The 19254-nt window shown below is 38.2% G+C and overlaps 1 protein-coding gene across 3 annotated transcripts in view; it reads left to right on the top strand.

Moving 5' to 3' along the window:
• Positions 1-2415: 2415 nt before the first annotated feature.
• The window catches only part of Gls (glutaminase), a 71008-nt gene continuing 54169 nt past the window's right edge, over positions 2416-19254 (top strand). For all 3 annotated transcript variants that reach the window (XM_052192209.1, XM_052192211.1, XM_052192212.1), the window contains exons 1-3: positions 2416-2892; positions 17649-17745; positions 18083-18204. In XM_052192209.1, the coding sequence (XP_052048169.1) occupies positions 2501-2892; positions 17649-17745; positions 18083-18204 (611 nt within the window). In that variant the 5' untranslated portion in view covers positions 2416-2500. The remainder of the gene's footprint in view (positions 2893-17648; positions 17746-18082; positions 18205-19254) is intronic.

Genomic DNA, 19254 nt, shown 5'->3' with positions numbered 1-19254 from the left:
TTAATATAATACAAACACAGTTTCCAAATTTTCACGATTAAATATTATTGAAGATAAAAATATTTAAGATGAAGAAAAGAATCAAAATATCCTGCCATATTTCTATCTTGTTTTTTTCTTTTTAAAGATTTATTTTATGTATGTGAGTACACTGTCTCTCTCTTCAGACACACCAGAAGAGAGCACCAGACCCCATTACAGATGGTTGTGAGTTATCATGTGGGTGCTGGGACTTGAACTCAGGACCTCTGGAAGAGCAGTCAGTGCTCTGAACCGCTGAGCCATTTCTCCAGCCCCCCATATTTCTATTTTGTTTGTAATAGTTTTGATTTGCTATAGCTTTCTCATTGATTGTTTTATTATTACCTCAGAGGTTAAACCTTAGTAAACTCAGGTCCTCCAAATGTTAGAAGTAACGTTTTTCCTTTCTTATCAGTTCATTCTGAAAAGTATATACTCCAAAAATAATCTATCAATAAGTGCCTTTTCTTTACTTTTATCTTTTTCTTTTTTTCTATTCCTGTCTGTATGCACGCACATGTGTACAGTGTGCTTTCCTCTGTGTGGAGGTCAGAGGTTCTAGAATCCACCAGTTCAGTTAGTGTGACTAGCTCTGAGTCCTGGGAATCCATTTGTTGCCCACTCCAGGCCTGGTTTGTAGATAAGTGCCTGGGATCCAACCTGCAGACCCTCAGGCTTGAACAGGGAGCCCTTCCACCCACTGAGTCACATCCTAAGTTCCAAATTGTTAAATATACTAGAAAGCATTTAAACCTTTAATCATCAGAAGTCATTTCATTGAGCAATGGGGAAAACTGGCATGAAAACGTTGACTGGATGGGTGAGTAGTCTGGATGAGGTTGAGAAAAAGGAGAAAAGAGGTGGTTAAAATCTGAAAACGAGTTGTTTTAAAGAAACTGAACAACACTAAGGTTTGGAAGCCACCCATAAGTCAGAGACAGAAAAAGTTAGATATTATTAAGAGTAACATTTGCTATCTTCCCCCCCCCCCCCGGAATGTGTTGTTTTTCCTAAATACGTGACTTTGATTCACTAATATTTATATTTTGGACAAGTTAACCTTGAGCAATATTAAAAACCACCCAAGTAATTTAAAATTCTGCCCTTTTGTTTTACAAGGCCATTTCGTTCACACTTTTTTTTTTAACCTGAAGAGCAAGTTGAAAAAAACTTGAACATGACAAACCTGTATATAACATGTAGGCACAGTCAGATTCTTTGGTTACTAATCTAGTTCAACATGTACAGATATATTGGATTACTAAATCTGGTGAATTACACCCTTCCCATCTCATAAATATCCTCCTAACTTTGGTGAATCTATGCATTTAAGCCTATTCGTTTCAGGAAATGGTTTAAAAACAGTTTTCTTCTTGAGTGGAATGTGTATACAGGCTCGGGGAACATATGATGCACAGATCTAAGAGGATAAATGGATGAAGTGATGCTGGGCTGAAACAGTTTTGAGACATGGTATTCACATGCTTCTATTTTAAAACAGCTTTTAAAATAGAAAAAGGATCTGCAGTACTTTGCTTTCAAGTCAACTAGTGCTAATGAAATGATCGCTGTTCAAAAAATTCGGAGAAATCCTATAGATGATAGAAGAGATCCACTCTCGCTCTGGCTTTTTCTCTTTTCTTCGTTTTCCTACGCTTAAAGGTTCTAAATGTCTTAAGTCGCATAGCTGAAAGGATTTTGCTCATATTTTCCAAAACAATTCACGTCTGGGCAGTAGCCAACCATGGAAAGTTTTAAGCACATTTGGGAGAGGGACGAAGCTCCTCTGGGCGGCCTTGGCAGGACCGATGCCTTCAGAAGGGCGGACACATTGCCCTAGCCGAGGGGGCGAGCAGTTGGTTAGGACCAGGCGATCTGCCACCGCCCGCCTCCCTCCTGCCCTGCGCGGCCCGAACAGGCGCTCTCCAGCTTCCTCAATAGCTCCGGGACGTGCTTCCCGGGAGCGCACCTGCCTGGTGAATGTCCAGACTCCGGAGCCACCGGGTGGCCTCAAGTGGCCCTAGGAGAGGGGAAGAGCGGCCGGCGGGGCTGACACACGTCAGTCGGCCTTCTCCCCGCCCTCCAGGACCCCGCCGGACTGCGCACGGGCGCGGAGACGAATTTGACTGATTTGCTCTCCAATCAGAAGAGGGGTCGGCAGGCTGAGCCAATGGGAGAGCTCGCATGGGGCAGGCCGTCAGCATCCTCCCGCCCCCGGCGGGTGAGCCTGGTATGTCTCCAGCCCTCCCCTGAGCGTCTGTCTCAGTGCGGAGCTCGCGGCGGCCGGAGCAACTTCGGCTGGTGGCAGGCTCGGAGGCGGCGGCGGGCGGCGGCGGCGGGAGCGGCGGTGCTGGGGCCACACCCCGTCGCGGACTTTTTCTCTTTCCAGTCCTCTCCCGGCCTCGCGGGACACCGTTCCAGGAGCAGAGCGGCCGCCCACGCCCCAAGCATCCTCTTCTGACGAGCGGGCGCCGGCGGCATGATGCGGCTGCGAGGCTCGGCGATGCTTCGGGAGTTGCTATTGAGGCCGCCCGCCGCCGTCGGAGCCGTCCTGCGGCGCGCGCAGCCCCTCGGCACGCTATGCCGGCGACCCCGGGGCGGGAGCCGGCCGACCGCTGGCCTGGTGGCCGCTGCGCGACTCCACCCGTGGTGGGGCGGGGGCGGCCGCGCGAAGGGCCCCGGCGCGGGCGGCCTGTCCAGTTCGCCCTCGGAGATCCTCCAGGAGCTGGGGAAGGGGGGCACGCCGCCACAGCAGCAGCCTCAGCAGCCAGGGGCGTCGCCACCCGCAGCACCGGACTCCAAGGACAGCCCGGGGGAGACCAACGCGTTCGGCAACAGCGAGGGCAAGGAGATGGTGGCCGCGGGCGACAAGTGAGTTGCGTGGGTGAGGCGGAGGGGAGGGGTCGGGCCCTGGGCGGTGGGCGGCGGCGGTACGGCTTGGCAACGGAGGCTCGCGGAAGAGAAAGAAAGCGATGCCAGGCGGCCTGCGACGGCGGTGCCATGTGATTAGGCCCGGCCCCGCCCGCGCCCCTCGCCTGCTCCCACTTCCCCTCCGTGGCCGGCGCGAGTCGCCCCGGCGTGATGGGTGAGTGCCGAGAGGGTCGTGGCAGCTGCAGCCCCTGCCGGGCAGAGGCTGCTGTCCGACCGCGCTGGGTGCTCAGCGCCCCGGCTCTGCGAGGGTGATGCCACGGGATCCTCCATCTCTCCCGAGTGACATTGAGGAGTCGGGCGTAGAGCGGAGCCTCTACCTTCCCGATTCACCTTAATGCCAGGCCACAATTCCCCCATTCTGTAAGCCTCCGCCACCATCCCACTGGATGCCAGATGTTGCCTTGGGTTCTTAATCCTCCTGAGGTGGATCGTTTTGGCATGCGTAGAGCCATCTGGGCCACCGGAAATAATGCTTCAGAAATGAGATTAGGCGGAATAGGGACATGTGGCCTAGAGGACGACGCACGCAGCATGGACCACCTGTTCTTACCAGGACCAGTGATGGCTTTTCTCATGTCTTCTGTGAGGTAGACAGATTTTTAAAGAATAAAAATTGTTTTAAAAGCACAAAAATGAAGTGTGACATAAAATACACAATCTGAGTAGTTCCGGGGACTTGGTTGTGATAGGATGTTGACTCATTGTGTTTATACTGTGGGAATCTAGCTTAAAAGCAAAATTAGGTTTTCTTAAATCTGACACTTTTGCTGAATGCTTTTGTGTACTATATATCGTTTTTTCCCAACTTAACTTTTAGGCCTTTTTGTGTCTCCTATTTTTCTGACTTTATACTGACACGGTGTATCCTGTTTTGTATGTTACTGCTCTTCCAGCTCTGCACAGTAGCTCAAGTCAAACTGAAAGTGTGAATTTTATGATTTCAATCTCAGGCCTGCTTAATGTTTCCTGTAATTGATGTTGGTACCTTCCTAAAACATTCCTGGTTATTTTCCCAGAGTGAAAATACTATTTAAAACAAAACAAAACAACAAAATACCCTCAATAAGAAAAAAGCTACTTAATGATGGTATTTTGTGATATAGCTTTGTACCACAAACTAGCTTGATGATCATGGACTCATTATTACATGTGTTGGATTAGATAACTGAAATCCCTTTTACTGTTGTTGTATTGTTTTGTTTTGTTGTTTTTCAAGACAGGATTTCTCTGTGAAGCCAATGCTACCCTGAAACTCATTCTGTGGACCAGGTTGGCCTCCAACTCAGAGATATGCCTGCCTCTGCCTCTGCCTCTGCCTCTGCCTCTGCCTCTGCCTCTGCCTCTGCCTCTGCCTCTGGAGTGCTGGGATTCATAAAGGCATGTGCTACCTCCTCCAGGCTTTGTTTTGCTTTTAAAACCTACATTTTGGTTAAATTTGCACCTCTAATGTTTTAGAAAGTAGAATATGTATTATGTTTGTTTAATCAAATACCTTATCTTCACTTTATCATCATTTGGTTTACCAGGCTTATGGTACAAAACACATGTTTACTCTTAATAGTTAATACCAGGTTGCAGGATGGGAGGTGCTTTCTATTAAAGTACTCTGGTTCTGTGTTTTGCTGCCCCCCCCCCCAATTACTCTAGTGCCCTTTTTAAAAAGAAAAAAAAAATCAGATAGGAAAATGAAGTTTTGTTTACCTGTAAGTTTCTGGTTTCATTGCCCTATTGGTACTAATAAATCATCTTAGAGCAATAATTTAGGAGTGCTATTTTGGCTAATACTCCATCCTGTTCCCTCTCATCTTGCCCAGCTGAAGAACCCAATTTAGGGAGGGAATTCTCCAAAATTTGCTCAGATTCCTGGAGAGTGTTAGGTGCCAATAAGATAAGGTTATTTACCTTGTTAAGGGACTAGGTGTGTGTATGTGTACAGGTTCAGAAAAAATTCAGAAAGGATGATAGTCCTGCGAGCTTTCAATCAAGGATTTGGTTCAAGTCACAACTGTCATGAATGTACATGAAATGAAGATAGGAAGATAGGAAGAAAGTATAATTTTGTTGAAGTTTTCTGTTTGATCTATTTTCCAAAAGTTTTCCTCTTTTGACCAATTTTCATTTTCTGTGCATTTCTCTCTCTTAGGCTAGGAGATGAGCTCCTGTTTGATACAGTTGCCCCTTTCTAAATGATCAACCTCTAGAGCATGGACCTTCCTTAGTTGGCAGCCCATAGGACTGCCAGCTTTTATAGTGTTACTAAGAAATGGCCATGTGAAAATTAAGAGCTGCTGTTTTATACAGTGGGCATGTGTTGAAAACTACGTAGCTTTATTCACTACATAACAGTTTGTTCTTTTACTCTAAAGACCTGTTGCGGGTGTTGATCTTTGATTTTTCCTTTCCAGAGAAAGTTTATCTTGAAATAAACTTTGTCTTACCTGAAACTATGTGATTTGGGCAGTTTACATTTTTAAATTTTGCTAGGAAACAAGGTCAGAGCAAACTTGATGCTTAGCCCCAGCTCTCTCATTAGTTCATGGTGTTTTTCTGTTCTTAGTTCGGATCTTATGTTTTTATTAACCTTATCTTAAATTGTAGATGTTGAAATATGATCAAGTTGTCTACTTATCTTTTTTCCAAAAAAACCTGTAAAACTCTGAACTAGTATCACCTTACATTATATTGTCCATAGACTTTCAGTCTGATAAAGTTGTTATATGAGTAACATTTAATATCTAAAGATAAGCATGATGACCTTTGCTCAGGCTTTCTCTGTAGAAGTCTTATTTCATTTTGTTATCATCATTCATTCCATCATTAAAAACCAAACAGTTTGGCTTGTTTTTTGTTAACAGGACTTCCTTTCCTTTAGCTTTGGTTCTATCTTTGTATAGACAATACCTTAGTTTCTTAAGACAAGTCTGTCCTTATATTCCTAACATGACTTCAAATTTTAAATTTGCATTGCCAGATTCTTTATTTTCTCCTAATTGTGAAATTTAATTTAGAATTTTAATGTAGGGTATCCCTTTCAGAAAACTAACATACTAGATTATACATTGTGAGTTACAAATATGTTGTGGCCTTAAGAGCTTTAATTAACTTGCATATTTGCTTAACAGACATTTTAAAAGAAATCAAATTTATATCTTCTGTTAATTGTGACATTCTTAATTTTAGCAAAGCCCAGAAATCTCTTTTAGTAAAATGATGCTTAGGAAAGGCCAGTGTGTATATGTTTGTGTACATTAAATTACCTTTGATTTTTTGACATTTGATTTATTAGGAAAAAGGATTAGGCTGAAATACTAGTATGTATGTACTTCTTATAAAACATACCTTTTGTAGGGTGCAATATTGAAAATATTTCATTAAAATAGCCATGAGACCATTTTCCTTTGTCAATTTGACAGGTGTTAAGTAAGATGATCCCTATGTGGTAGAAAATAGGACACCTTGCATTGTTGATATAAAAGTATACATTTGTTCACTATTTTAGAGAAGTAGTTTGGTAATTTGCTAAAAAAAACCTTTATGCCCCTTATGCAGTAACTATGTTTTCTTATCTCCACAAAGTATGGCATTTTAAAATGTGCTTTTAAGTACACAAGAGTATTTAAACTTAAAGATAAAGTTCATACAAAAGTGATTTCATCTAGCTTCATCTGGTATGATAAGGCATATTTTCATAGTTCCTCCTTTTAATAAATGGAATGAATGTGAGGTACACAAAAATTATTACATTGTCCTTTGTGAGAATTGAATTTCAAAGTAGAATTTAGTAATATGTACTTCAAATAGTACTGAAAAGGAAATTGCTGGTGTAGATAATATATTTTGGTGTTGGATATAATAACAACTTTTGAAATAGGTGGCAGATACTTCTATGATCCTTCTGAATTGCGTCTACTTTCAATTTCTAAAGGTTAACATTTACAATTCAGGGCTGGAGAGATGACTCAGGTTAAGAGTCTGTACTGCTGTTCCAGAGGATCATAGTTCACATCCCAGTATCATGTCCAGTACCTGTAACTTCAGCTCCAGGAGACCCAATACCTACTCCTGGCCTCTGCAGACACCTGCACATGCATGAGCTCATACACTCACATAGATAAACTCACAAACATATGCTTAAAATAATAAATCTTTAAAAAGTATTACAGTTTACTTAGAATATCTAGTGGTGTGTGTATATGTGCGTGCATACACATGCGTGCCTGCTTCTTAGTTTTGTGGTTTCCTTAGGAGTAAACTTCCCTGCTTTTTCTTTCTTTCTTTTTTTTTTTTTTTTTACAGTGCAGAGGATTAAGCCTATATCTTTCACATACTTGCATGTTATGCTACTAAACTACCTTTCAACACTGTAGTTTTAATGGGAAGCGAGGACTATGACTATAGATAGTCATAAATCTAGCCTAAGATTTACATTAAACTATGCATCTAGAAGTCATTGATAAACATGAATATGAGTTGTAATTAACAGAATAGTATTAATATAAATAAACATACATAAAGGTCACTGAACACAGTAATTTGAGTCCTGAAATTTTAGCTTCTTGCTTATTTAGAAGTCTGCCACCTACAAACTTTAGGGAGCTACCAAATAGAGTTTTCACCTTTAAAAATGTTTCTTTTAATGTGTTTTGCTTGCATGAATGTGTATGTGCAACACATGCATGCCTGGGCCCTCACAAGTTAGAAGAGGGCTTTGGGTTGGCTATAAACCACCCCTATGGGTACTGGGAATTGAACCTGGTTCCTCTGTAGGAGCAGCAAGTGCTCATTACCACTTAGCTATCTTAGCCCACAATTTCATTTTTTTTTTTTTTTTTATGAAAAAAGGACCAAAGAAGAGGAAGGGTATTGTTTTTCTCTGAAAAGTAAATGTCATCTGAAAGATGGTTTGTGAAAATACTTGAGTTTCTTTAGTTTTAAAGACATTTGAATTTTTTTTTAAAAAAACTATTACATTCTTGTAATATTAAGGTGAAAAGATGTTCCTTAAATAGTTCAGCAATTTGAAATTCTATATAAATCAAAGGCATGTTTTATAGCTATGTGGATATTTTTATCTAAGTAACTGGTAAGAGAATGCTTAAAACTGAGGGAAAAACATTTCTGAAATTTGATTATTAATATTTGTCAGTATTGCACACAGTTGCACATAGGCATTTACTCCAATATTACCCTAGACTATTCCATTATAAAATTGACTTGGCTATGATGAAATAGTACATAGAAATGAAGTCTGAACTTGACAGTTTTCTGACTATGATAAAGTATGAGTAAAATGGTCTCCTTTGTGAAGTATCTATTCTCTGTTTGGTATGTGGCATTTATATTCTTTACTGATTTCTAAAGAAATGTTTACATGAAAGTACTACTTTCAAAGCATAGAGCTTGTTTTGGTATAATGAATACCAATTTAATAATTTTCAGGAGGGATGTATTTTTAATCTACTCATTTCTGGTGCAGTTTTAAAGATTTTAAACTTGTCTTGATAGACAGGCAATTCCTTGAATCTTTTTGTAGAAGTTATTAAAGTAGTACAGACATTGGAGAACATTTTTTTAACTTATGAGTTATTCATATTTTTAGGTATCTGGGCTAAAAATAAAATAGAGAAAAATTTATTCCTTAATATTTTTAATATAGTATCTTCCATATTGGAACAAAATACTTCATTTATAGAAAGGGATGAGCTTCTCCTGTGCTGAGATACTGGTAGTTGTAAGGGGCTCCCTTGTTCAGCACCAATGATATATGTAGTTAATTAGCCACTTCTTAAGTTAGGAGGAAGTAGCCAGGTGGTAGTGGTGCACGCCTGTAATCCCAGCACTTGGGAGGCAGAGGCAGGCGGATTTCTGAGTTCAAGGCCGGCCTGGTCTACAAGTTCCAGGATAGCCAGGGCTACACAGAGAAACCCTGTCACGAAAAAACAAAAACAAAACAAAAACAAAAAACCCAAGCAAGCAAACAAACAAAAAGTTAGGAAGAAGTACTAATGCCATTAGAGTATAGCTTTTTCTATGAACTATATAATCTTAAAATTTAAAGAGGACCAAAAAAAAAAAAAAAAAAATAGGACAGCAAAAATGGCAGTATTAGGAGAATGTACTTGTGTTCCCACCTCTTACTAGTTGCTTCTAAGCCAGATTTCCCTTCTGAGTGAAAACATCTTAAAAAATGGAAGACTCTTATCAGTTACAATTTGATAACCGCTTATATCTGGTTGTACAAGAATAACAAGTATTGTTGCACCAAGAAAACTATGTAAAATGCTTAAGAATGGACCTGGGCAGTACTTTTTTATTACCTATTTTCCAGTCATACAAGCTAAAATAAAATCCTCAAATATTAAACTTGTAAATTCTAATTTAGTTTTGATGGAAGTCTCCTTGGAGATGTTGAGTATTTCTGCCATATTAAAACAAAAGTTTTAATATTTTTCATTACATTTTTTGCTATTTAATGAAGCATCTATACTATGCTCTAATAGACTGATACTTTAAGACAAGTTCTGATAAACTTTTCCTGTTAAAGGCAAGATACTGTAGAGTCACAATTTTCTGGGATTCTCTGGTTCTTAGAACTTTTCAGGTCAGCTATGGTACAAAGTGGTCATCAATAGTGGGTAAATGAAGCGTGTTTCTGTTTCCAGTGCTGTGAACTTCATTTATAGAAGAGAGTGACCATGACTGTTGGGGATTGTTTCTAATGCTTTGAACTCCCGGCTTTCAAAAGCAGGAATCTAAGTGTCCAAATGCTGAAGGTCCTTGTGCCCGGTTGGTTTTTGATCAATTTACAGCTAATGGCCAATGATTGAGCAGGTAGACTGAGGCAAGGCTTTGAGATTGGTGTGGGCTAGAAACTGAGAGAAGCATAGATCTTCACGATTGGGAAGAAGGATCAGACCTAAAGGCCCACCGATATGTGAGAATCAGTGAAAGTGTACACATGGCCCATTTTCCCAATTGTGTTTGGGGTACCAGAGATGAAATAGAGATTTTGAAAGATGTTAACTTAGGAGTACCAGAGCTAGCAGCGAGATTTAGAAATGCCCAGCCATTAAGCTAGTCACGGCATATCAAAATTAAATGTGTGTGTGTATGTGTATGTGTGTGTGTGTGTGTGTGTGTGTTTCTCAAACCCCGAGAGCTTCTTGGTGGGTGCAGAACACACACACACACAAAAACCTGCCTGGAGCAAAGTAGTTAGCTAATTCACCACTATACACTGTAGTTTGCTTATCCCTGCACTAAAGTGTATTTCAGTGTAAAGGATTCTCTGGTACTCTGATTGTGCTTCTTTTTAAAACTGGATTTCTTGGGATATATTAATTTTACCCTCTTCATTTTGATAATCCTCCTTGAATATTACCTTCTACACCCAATTTTTAAATTATAACAAACTATAGCTTGAAGTTTAACATTTTAGCCAGTTTAAGCCAGAAACATTTAAGCACCACTTAAGTTTTTTATGCTAAGAATGTACTTGTAAAATAAGGATATGTAAATACTGAGCAAAATTAGAGTTTTATTAGAATTTATGACATTTTATCAACTCATTAACAATTAGAATGAGAAAATGAGATCACAGATCATTTAATTTTACCTTACTTTGTATATTTCACAAAATATCCAAAAAACAAATGACCTAACCAAGCATGCACACACACACACACACACACACACACATATACACACTCAGCCCCCTTATTGAAAGTTTAGTGGAACACTTTATTGAATTAGTAGGCCTTTTTTGAGTTTAGGTTTGGGAGAGAGTTTAAAATCATTCTAGCCTCTGTTTTTACCCCAATTCTATTATGTTTTGTAAAAGTTGTTTGCTAACTTTATTTAAATACTTTGACAAGAGTTCTTGCATGAAAAGAGCTGTTCATTATATTTTCAGAGCAATTTGATTTTCCCTTATGTATACCTGAAATCTGATTTTTAATAACTTCTCCCTATAATTTAGTTCTGAATAAGTCAACTGTGTTGGGGCCAAAGTGATTGCAGTGAGACATTGGCCTTTGTTTAGCATAATAATCTCTTTGCTTTGTAAAAGATTGTTTTAACAATTCTTAGTTTGGTTTCTGTTGCTGTGATAAACATATTTCTTTGGTTAGGTTTCTGTTGTGATAAAATACCATGACAGAAAGCAACATGGGAGGAAAGAGTTTATTTCGCTTATGCTTCCATTTCACAATTCACCATACTGGGAAGTTAGGGCAAGAACTCATCAGGGGCCATGGGGGAGTGCTGCTTACTAGATTGCTCCTCATGACTTGCTCAGCCTGCTTTCTGAGAGCATCCAAGACCACATGTCTAGGGGTGGCACTACCTTAGGAGGTAGGCCCTCTCACATCAATCATTAATCAAGAAACTCTATAAAAGGCTTGCCCACCAGCCAATCTGATTGGGGCATTTTCTCAATTGAGGTTTCTGCTTCCCAGATGACTATAACTTATGTTAAGTTGACATGTAACTAGCCCACACAGCACCATAGCCAAAACTAAATTGGGGAGGAAGCTGATAAACAACTTCAGCAAAGTGGCAGGTTATAAAATCAACTCAAGCAAATCAGTAGCCTTCCTATACTCAAAGGATAGGCAGGCTGAGAAAGAAATTAGGGAAATGACACCCTTCACAATAGCCACAAACAGTATAATGTACCTTGGGGTGACTCTTACCAAACATGTGAAAGATCTGTATGACAAGCACTTAAAGACTCTGAAGAAGGAAATGGAAGAAGACCTCAAAAAATGGAAAAACTTCCCATGCTCATGGATCGGCAGGATTAATATAGTTAAAATGGCCATTTTGCCAAAAGCAATATACAGATTCAATGCAATCCCCATCAAAATCCCAACTCAATTCTTCATAGAGTTAGAAAGAGCAATTCTCAAATTCATCTGGAATAACAAAAAACCCAGGATAGCTAAAACTATTCTCAACAACAAAAGAAATTCTGGGGGAATCAGTATCCCTGACCTCAAGCAATACTACAGAGCAATAGTGTTAAAAACTGCATGGTATTGGTACAGTGACAGGCAGGCGGATCAATGGAACAGGATTGAAGATCCAGAAATGAACTCACACACTTATGGCCACTTGATCCTTGACAAAGGGGCTGAAAACATCCAATGGAAAAAAGATAGTCTTTTCAACAAATGGTGCTGATTCAACTCAAGGTCAGCATGCAGAAGAATGTGAATTGATCCATCCTTGTCTCCTTGTATTAAGCTCAACTCCAAATGGATCAAGGACCTACACATAAAGCTAGACACTCTGAAGCTAATTAAAAAGAAACTGGGGAAGACCCCTGAGGACATCGGTACAGGGGGAAAGTTCCTGAACAGAACACCAATAGCGTATGCTCTAAGATCAAGAATTGTCAAATGGGACCTCATAAAATTACAAAGTTTCTGTAAGGCAAAGGATACCATCAAAAGGACAAATCGGCAACCAACAAATTGGGAAAAGATCTTTACCAACCCTACATCAGATAGAGGGCTAATATCCAATATATACAAAGAACTCAAGAAGTTAGACCCCAGAAAACCAAATAACCCTATTAAAAAATGGGGTACAGAGTTAAAGAATTTTCACCTGAAGAACTTTGGATGGCGGAGAAGCATCTTAAAAAATGCTCAACTTCATTAGTCATTAGGGAAATGCAAATCAAAACAACCCTGAGATTTCACCTTACACTAGTCAGAATGGCTAAGATTAAAAATTCAGGAGATAGCAGGTGTTGGTGAGGATGTGGAGAAAGAGGAACACTCCTCCACTGCTGGTGGGGTTGCAAATTGGTACAACCACTCTGGAAATCAGTCTGGCGGTTCCTCAGAAAACTGGGCATGTCACTTCCGGAAGATCCTGCTATGCCACTGCTGGGTATGTACCCAGAGGATTCCCCAGCATGTAATAAGGATACATGCTCCACTACGTTCATAGCAGCCCTATTTATAATAGCCAGAAGCTGGAAAGATCCAGGTATCCCTCAACAGAAGAATGGATGCAAAAAATATGGTATATATACACAATGGAGTGCTATTCAGCCATTAGAAACAATGAATTCATGAAATTCTTAGGCAAATGGATGGAGCTGGAGAACATCATACTAAGTGAGGTAACCCAGTCTCAAAAGATCAATCATGGTATGCACTCACTAATAAGTGGATATTAAACTAGAAAACTGGAATACCCAAAACATAATCCACACATCAAATGAGGTACAAGAAGAATGGAGGAGTGGCCCCTTGTTCTGGAAAGACTCAGTGTAGCAGTATAGGGCAAAACCAGAACAGAGAAGTTGGAAGGGGTGGGTGGGAGAACAGGGGCAGGGAAGGGGCTTATGGGACTTTCGGGGATTGGGGGGGGGCAGAAAAGGGGATATCATTGAAATATAAATAAAAAATATATCGAATAAAAAAAAAAGAAAGAAGGGTTATTTGATCTTGTTGGTTAAGGCCAGAGTTTACACAGAAACAAGGAACCCTACTGGATTGCTCAGGTACATTTCTGAGAAAGTGCATGTCCTCTCCATAGGATGTATAGGCCTTTCTGGGCTGGGACCTACTTTAACCAGAAACTAAGAAAATGTCTCCGACAGGACAACAGAACAATATGACGTGATCTTGAGGGTCCCTCTTCCCAGGTGACTCTAGATTTGTGTTAACAGCTGAAGCTGTGATAAGGCAGAAAAAAAAATAGTCAACTAACATTTAGTTTCTAAAAATAGTATTTAGCTTTTGAATTCTAATAACAAAGTGCATGGTTATAACAACAGAAGGGCAGTCTTTAGGGAAGAAAAAAACAACAAAGTAAGACGAGAGTATGATTTCTACTTTCTTGAAAGTTTGGGGAAAATATTTGTGTTTGGTTCAAGCTATAGTAACTTCTATGGGTAGATTTTGACAGACGTTTGCTCTGTAGCCTTGGGTGGCCTTGAATGGCCTTGAACTTAGAATCCTGCATTCTCTGGCCTGAGAATAGGGTTTACAGATTCTAGCTTCCATACCAGTCTGGACAGTTTTATGATCATGTATCTTAGGCATGACTTAAATTTTTTCTCTTATGGATACAAATTAATTTCTTTTAAGCGAGAACAATATTTACTCACTTTGCTAGCTATGGTAATAAAGGGCCGTTTAATTTTTTTTTTTATTGTGTACCATAAGTGAAAGAAGTGTATAAATCATGTTATTTACATAGCTTTTAGGCAAAGTAAATACCATTTACTGATGTGATAAATATGTAGAAAGCTTATTCTGCAGTTTTTAAAGAGATAAACTATCATTATCTAAAGTTTTATCTGACAAACCACTTTCTGTAAATAATTGGTATGTTATTATCCACTGATTTTGACAGCTGGTTCAATTTTTCTTTAAATATTTGGTCATCAGCATTATTGAATTCTTGTTTAAGGCCATTAGATCAGGATAAAACCTAGAAAACATGCTTGTGCCTTGTAAGAGTAGTAACTAGGCAGCAAGTCAGAGGACTAGTAGTGCGGACTCCAGATTCAGCAAAACAGACATTCAAAATTCATTTCTGCTGTTTTGCAGCCTTGAGACAGCTCTTAACCTCTTTGAACTTAGTTTCTATCCCCATCTGTGGGGACAAGATAGTGTCAGCAAGTAAATTTTTTTAGTACCAGAAATTATGGTACTAAATGATCTGGTAATGTCACCAGATCATTAAATTAGAATGGATTAAATTAGGATGTTTATAAAATACTTAGCACAATAGGTAAGTAATTTTCAGTTACTAATTATGAAAATATTGTAGGTGTTTTTTAAAAGAAGTTATCTAAGGTCAAAGTTATATCAGGATATGTCATGAGATTTTTATAATGGTTAATTTTTAAAACGTACTAGTGTTGATAAATATACTTTAGGGTTGGTTTTCTCTGTCTTTTTTTTTTTTTTTTTAAAATTGGGGCTGGTGAGCTGATGGCTCAGCTGATAAAAGCACTTGCTGCCAAGCCCAGATACCTGAGTAGAATCAGTGGAACCCACATACAGGGAGAGACATGACTCCTGAAAGTTGTTTCAGACTTCCTTCATGCCTCATGCCTACTTGGACTCATTAAAAATTTTTTTTCAAAAAACCCTAAAGGTTGGTATAGCAGTGTTTTAAAAACAAATATAAATGATATTAATGAAGTATTAACATTTCTTTTAGTAGAAGTTTTATGTTTTATGTATAAATGTACATGCTTGTGAATTAGCTATTTTACTGTCTTTTATAATAGGTGTGTATGTGTGTATGTATTTAGACATCTAAAATGGCCTTTTCAATAGAACAGAAACAATTATCAACAATTATATGTACACATACATACATACATACATACAGGGGATATATATATACATGTATATATACATGTATATATATATCCCCTGTATGTATTTATGAGTTGTGATAAGTAGGCAGGGTGATTGGTTTGCCTGCGATTCTTTTCCATTTTGAAGCAGGGTCTCAAAGGTAGCTCAGGTTCACTTTGACTTGGGATGATCCTCCTGTGTAAACCTCCCAGGACTGGGCTTGCAGTTGTTACTTATGCCTTGATGAGACCTGTGATTCTTATAACATTTATGTCAGTAATTGACAGTTGGAATAGTGGAGTATGTATTCAGTTTCTGAGACCTCTTCCCCCAAAGACATTAAGTTGGTGTGTGATAATTTGTTTACTTAAAGACTGTTCCAAAGACTGTTCAATACATAGGAAAAATTGCTTTTCTGTTTAGAAGTTTGGTTAATTTTAGCATATTTTTGTTACATAAGTTATTAAGTATTTCTGGTAAATTTTTCTAGTAATACTTTATGATCTGTGGAGTTTTGTTTTTTATGCAAGCATATATTGCTTTAGAAGTAACAACTAAAAAAGATCTGGAGAAATGACCTAGTGGTTAAAAGAGTTTGGTTCACAGCACCTAAGTTTTTTTGTTTGTTTGTTTGTTTGTTTGTTTGTTTGTTTTTTCACAGCACCTAAGTTAAGAAACTCACAACTTTAACTCTAGGTCTCTGATATCTGATGCTCTCTTCTGGCCTTTTCAGGTACTTGCACATAGAGGAGAAGAAAAGAACAACTACAGTTACTGTACATGGAGTGCTTACATTCTCTCAGGAGTGTTCTGAACGTGTTGGGTGTATAGAGTTAGCTGCCTTTATGACAGCTTTCTGGGGTAGACACTGTCCTCTTTTCTCTGATTTGTAGGAAGTTTTAGTAGCTTATAGATTACATAGTTAGTATTAATAGTCAGGGTTCAAGGACTTGTATATGTATCTCCCAGATTTTACCATTAGGGTCAGTATTTGAATATTTTATAGTGATACATCAGTGTTGACTCCTACCTGAACATCTCCTGAACTAGTAATGAGTGATTAAACTGGAATATGAGTTATAGAAAAAGATATTAACTCTAGCAGGTAGATAAAGCATTAGCTGTCTATTGGCAATCAAAATTTCAAAACCTGACGTTGACCTTTAAAAATGAAACTGGGAAACTGTATCTCTTACTCTACACAAACTTTCATTCAAAATGTATCAAAGACTTAAGACCTAAAACTTTGAAACTACTGGTGGAAAACAAGCATGAGCATGGTCAAGTGCTTTCTGAATAGAACTTGAGGAATTGAAAAATACAATTAGGTAAAAAATATGCTTTGCAGAACAAAAGGAAAATAGTCAGCAGAGTCAAAAGATAGTCTATAGAATGGAAATAGGAACCTTACAAACTATGCATCAGGTAGGATACTAACACCTAAGCTTTATGAAGAACTGCAGGACTTATATACTAAAATCCAAACTATCTAATCAGCAAATGATATAGTGACTGAATAGACAATTTCAGAAGAAATATAGATGGCTAATAAATACTTGTAAAAATGCTTACCATTTTTAACTAATAGAGAAATGCAAAATGCAAATGCTTTTGAGATTCATTCTCACACCATTAGAATAGCCATCATCAAAAAAAGAGACAACATACACAAGTGAGAATGTGGGAGAAAGGAGCTTTTCATTGATGATGGGAATGGAAACTTGTGTGTGCTCTATGGAAATCAGTATGGCAACTCTTCAAAAGACTGAAACTGGCAAGAACTGTCATTCCTTTGTTTAGAGCTCTAGGTCCACAAACAATAGATATACTTGCACATCCATGTTTTCTATTGCTGTAGAAGTCACAATAGCTAGGAAATGTATCTATGTAGATGCCCATTAGATAGATAAAGAGAATGTTGTGTATGTGTGTGTGTGTATATATATGTATATATATACACATACATACATATATATGTAGAATTTATTGAGCTGTAAAATACAGTGAAATCATTTACAGGCATTTAAAGGAAAATGCATAGAACTAGAAATCATTATGTTAAGTAAAATAAGCCAGACTTCAGAAGGAAACAATACTATACTTCTATAAGTAGAACCTAGATTTAACATTACATATATGTATGAAAATAAGAAGGATCTGACATCGAAAAATACTAAATGTTTTTTAACTTTTCCAGTGTGGTTTCTAATGGTACTGATTTGATTTTGGTGAATCAGTGTTTATTATTGTTATAGCATTCATGAATATATCGTTTCATCTGGAATGGTGGTTATTTATTAATGGGCTTGATTGGAATATACACACAAGGATTAATTTTGTACTTTTTCTCTCCTCCTCTAGTAAAATAAAACAGGGTCTGTTACCTAGCTTGGAAGATTTGCTGTTCTATACAATTGCAGAAGGACAAGAAAAGATACCTGTTCACAAGTTTATTACAGTAAGTTTTTGTATTTTTCTCTCAACTTTCAAAGAAGTAATACTAAGTCCATTATATAATGTTGCCTAAACATGGTCTTAAAGTGTACTGACTTGTAGGTTCTGACTGACAGTGTTTCTCTTGTTTTCAAATTTTTATTATGCTCACTTCAAGGTAATGAAAGAAAAGGAAACAATGAGAAACTTGTCCAGAAAGTGGATAATAGTGATACAAATACCACATACATGACCAAGTATTGGGTAGAAACTTTTATATACAGGAATGAAACTTATAGTTGGAATAAGCATATATATTATCTGCGCTATATATTTACAAACTCTTATTTTTTTAAAAACAGGCACTCAAATCTACAGGATTGCGAACATCTGATCCCAGGTTGAAAGAGTGTATGGATATGTTAAGATTAACTCTTCAGACAACGTCAGATGGTGTCATGCTAGACAAAGATCTTTTTAAAAAGTAAAAATTTCTGCCAACCTTTAATGGTGATTTGCTATTCTGTATGGTGATTTTGCTCTCAAAACACAATTTTACCTTTTAAAGACCAGTGTACACCTCTCAGTGTACCTGAGAGGGATTTGTGAATATTATTTCTTTGAAGACTAGTGACGGTATTATTAAGGTTCTGTTATACAGTGGGTTTAAATTAGTTGTAATGAAAGTTAGTCATAAATGTTGTTTTGTGCCTAGAGATGATATTGTTTGGCTGTTCTATCCTGTCTGCATGATTTGGTGGCTTTTTCAGTTTAGTCTGTAGTTTATTTCCATCCAGTGATTTGAATGCTGACTGTAAGAGGACTTCAGTTCTGTAGTCCTTGTATTTACATAGTTGCATCCCTTGATTCTCTTTTTCAAGTGTTTTAATGAATGTTTTAGGGTTTCTTTTCTTTTCTTTCTTCCTTCCTTCCTTCCTTCCTTCCTTCCTTCCTTCCTTCCTTCCTTCCTTCCTTCCTTCCTTTCTTTCTTTTTGTAAAATAGTGAGAACTTTAGACAACTTTGAAGATTAAAACCTTGATTTGGTTGAATGAGAACATTTTGACATTGCTGAATTAGCATATATCTTCATTACTGTGTTTGTATTAGTTTACTTTAAGCTTTAGTCAACATGTTTGTAATTGTCCCTAAAGAGTCAAGTAATGTTTTAATTTATTAGTTCACAGAACGCAGCATACAATTATAAACAACTATAAGACAGTAGTTTTTGTTTTTCCTAAACCACAGACTTCAGATGAGGTGAATCTAAGGAATTTCTATATTTAATTTTAGAGTTGAGTGTGTGTGTGCGTGTATGTGTGTATTTAATTACCTTTTCTTTGGTGTATTGAATGATTTGTTCTGCATCTCTCCTGGGAATATCCTGGAGTCCCTAGGAGGGATGAGTATTATTTAAATAAGGTTCTCTGAAGTTTTTGTCATGCTTGTGAGATGTCTGCCAATTTCGAACCAAGGCTCTTGGTTCTCTTAATGCAGCCAACTTTAAAGTATAGCTGTTAAGCTTACTTTGCAATT

Source organism: Apodemus sylvaticus, chromosome 9 (assembly GCF_947179515.1).
Source record: "Apodemus sylvaticus chromosome 9, mApoSyl1.1, whole genome shotgun sequence".
NCBI lineage: Eukaryota > Metazoa > Chordata > Mammalia > Rodentia > Muridae > Apodemus > Apodemus sylvaticus.
The sequence above is the reverse complement of the archived record's forward strand: the minus strand, read 5'-3'. Positions and strand labels throughout refer to the sequence as shown.